We start from the raw sequence: 3,025 nt of genomic DNA, 5'->3' as shown, positions 1-3,025 counted from the left end.
TAAACTGGGTTACTTCTCATTACCCTCCTAGTCAATTCACTTCGTTCCCCTCAATACAGTAGCAATTTACCAGGACGTTCAGGTAGTCCTGTACTCAATCGTCCCGTACGAATCCATCCAACATCCAGCAACCGACCTCAGCAAGGTTGAGCTGGACTCGGGGCGCACTCGACCAGAGCATCGTCACAGCCAAACATGTCTGAAACCACGCATCATAATGCTCACGATTCCATGGGTTGGCCGCGCCACAGACAGACCACAGAGTCAAGGGGAATGTGTTCTGGACAATGGCGCGGTCACTGGCGATGCATTCGTGTGCATGTCGTCCATGGTAAGAATCACCCGTAGATTTCTACGCTCAGTTGGGGTCTGCAAGGTTGTCTTCGTTTGGGTGCTTGGCCAAAGTTCCGAAGTAGAAGTCGATGTTCTGGTCGAAGGTGGCCATGTCCGACAGGCTGCCTTTGAAGTACTTCGTGGAGATGATTGCCAGGCCGTTGGGCAGCACGGAGACTTCGACCTCGTGGCTGTTCAGCGCATGATTCTCACTATAGTACGTCTTCTTCTCTGTGTAGCTGCCAGTTGGGGTGTTAGTTTGTTGGAATGTCACATCGGTCCCCTAGCGGGCAAACGGGAATTGCTGTCCGCTGGTCCAGGCTCATGGACCACTTCTCCCCAATCGAGGACACTTACTTTTGCAGAAGGTAGAAGTGGAGCACTTTAACAAAACTGATGACGCGCTTTTGAATAGTTCGACTCTTTTGTGGGAACACTGCGGCGACAACGTCCCATGATCCGTAGTGTTTCATTGACGTGAGCAGCATGAGCAGTTGATTGCGACTTGATATACCGGACTTCCGACCCCAGCCGACGTTCTAATTCCGGCTGAAAGTATCGCACATCTGCCCAGAGTAGGTTGAACACCGAAGTCCGTTACCGTCACCATGCCCTCGGCTCCTCTCTTCTGTAGGATGGAGTCGTACACTCGGCTAATAGAGTCAGGGTCCTGGTCCAGTTCGGCACGAGCAGTCGAGTACCGTCAGCGCTTGGTTTGGCACTTTTGATCGAGGTTCTCAAGCAGTGCGACACCTTGGTTTATGGTGCAAGATGTGAGTTGGGCTGTTTGTGAGCCGTGTAGACTTGATCGCCGTGACATGTTGTCTATCTTGTGTTAATGTATGCTCTATCTGCTTACTTATGTTGGTTGGCTAAAGATGGTTTGGTGTACCCTAATCAATTATTGGGTGGTTTGTGGTCATTCTGGTGTCTAATCAACGCTCTCGAAAAACATTCAGGAATTTCCGAACATCATGGCAGAGGGAGAAAAGATACCATCATTTCACTTGTGCCGATGACTTCAAAATAGTTGTGTTTTTGATTATAGGATTAATCACTGGCCACGAATTTACTTCCAGTAACATACTGTATTTGATAATGTTGCACACTTTTTCTCTCACCAATTTATCGATCTATGAACAAGCGTTCGAATCTACCTCTTATTCATAGAATGGGAAGTCATTGGACGTAGTACCACGAAGTTGAAACTATATGCGACTTGTATATTCTTATTTCCCCTTGAAGTAATTAAAATTAGGTGAAGGCACTGTGATAGGCTAAAAGACTCATCGAACTTCGAAGAGCTCTTGTCTACCAGAATCCAGAATTCCCCTCGACATCGAAGACAAGGTGGGCTTTGTATTCATATCGTGAACAATCAATCGTTTGCCCGAAATTTGAGCAACTTTGGATGCATAACTCTACAACGAACAACCTCCATGCTGAGGATAATACAAATTCGAGATCTGCGATTCAAGTTATTTTACCACGATACAAGCAGATACGGGGCAACAACGGAATTGTGTCCCTAATGGACTTCGTGAAAATCATCAATAGAATCACCTGATTGGACGAGCAACTTCGAAATACGGTTCATATTCTAGCCAATCAAACATGTTTAGCACTTTTAAATTCGCGATATCGGAGTTAAACCTTGATATTGTATTAAAATGTCGGGAAAAGCTGCGTCGTTTAAATATTGTACACGTAGTGCAGAAGGAGGTGACGAAGTCTGATCCGGAATTCTTGCTTAGCCAGATACAGGCTTCTTGCGCGAATGCCAGGCACTTAGCCAGTTCATTTGGTGTTGATTAAGCCAGTTGATGAACTGTATCATTCTGAATGCACTATTATGGAGTCGAATTTCTTGGATGAGATTTTCTGTGCTTATTGGATTTGGAAATTCGTCGCGGCGTTCTCTTCGCTCGAACTTTTTCAGTTGCTGGTTTCATCATAATCAAGATAATTGGACCGATACTCTACCCATTTTCATCTAGTTGTGCGCGGGATGCTAAATTCTAACGACAAATTTATAGTCACTCCAAATTTCATGAGTTCGTTGGCCTTGACCTTGGAAGATGTGAAGCGCGATCAAATCGAGGTTGCGTTTCCATTTTAATACACAACAATGGGCACTTAAAATTAGACTCATATTTTATTGCCCTACCACAAGTGGGAAAATATTTATGACTGGCTAATCAAGCGCCTAGATGTAGTCTACCAAGTTTTACTAGTAAAAAAAAATTGTAGTTATATCTGTACGAAATTTGATAGGCGAACCGTTCTGTCATTGCCTGTATTAGTGTAAACCATAGAAAAAATATAGAAGTGAGCCACTTATATAGAAAATCAGTGATTTGCCTAAAGTCGCATATGATTAAAGTATTCAAAAATCAGTTGTGGCGCTGGCACAACAAAACAAACATATCAAATGTAGTTCTTGCAAAAAACATTTATTTTGAAGTAATAATAGTCTGTTCACTTTTAAGTGGAAAATCCAGTTCAGTCAATCGTGGTGTGCGATCAGCGAGTTCTTCGTGCATCCTGCAATAGTTGAAAGGTTCACAACTTACACAATGTGAGAGGGATACGATGTCGTGGTGGGGTGATACAGGGTTCATACCCTGGCGTCGATGTACGATATGCCAGATCGTCAGTGTGCGCTGGAACATTGCTGCGACCGCCAGTGTTG

The 3,025-nt window shown here is 44.3% G+C and overlaps 1 protein-coding gene across 1 annotated transcript; it reads right to left on the bottom strand.

Moving 5' to 3' along the window:
* Positions 1–358: 358 nt before the first annotated feature.
* Positions 359–806, bottom strand: H310_05746 (hypothetical protein; the record flags this gene model as incomplete). Its single annotated transcript, XM_008870561.1, has 2 exons — positions 359–572; positions 691–806. 2 exons carry the CDS (start codon positions 804–806, stop codon positions 359–361), a joined length of 330 nt encoding a protein of 109 aa, XP_008868783.1.
* Positions 807–3,025: the final 2,219 nt, after the last annotated feature.

Source organism: Aphanomyces invadans (assembly GCF_000520115.1).
Source record: "Aphanomyces invadans strain NJM9701 unplaced genomic scaffold supercont1.10, whole genome shotgun sequence".
Classification (NCBI taxonomy): Eukaryota; Oomycota; class Saprolegniomycetes; order Saprolegniales; family Verrucalvaceae; genus Aphanomyces; species Aphanomyces invadans.
This window is presented reverse-complemented; position numbering and strand designations above follow the sequence as displayed.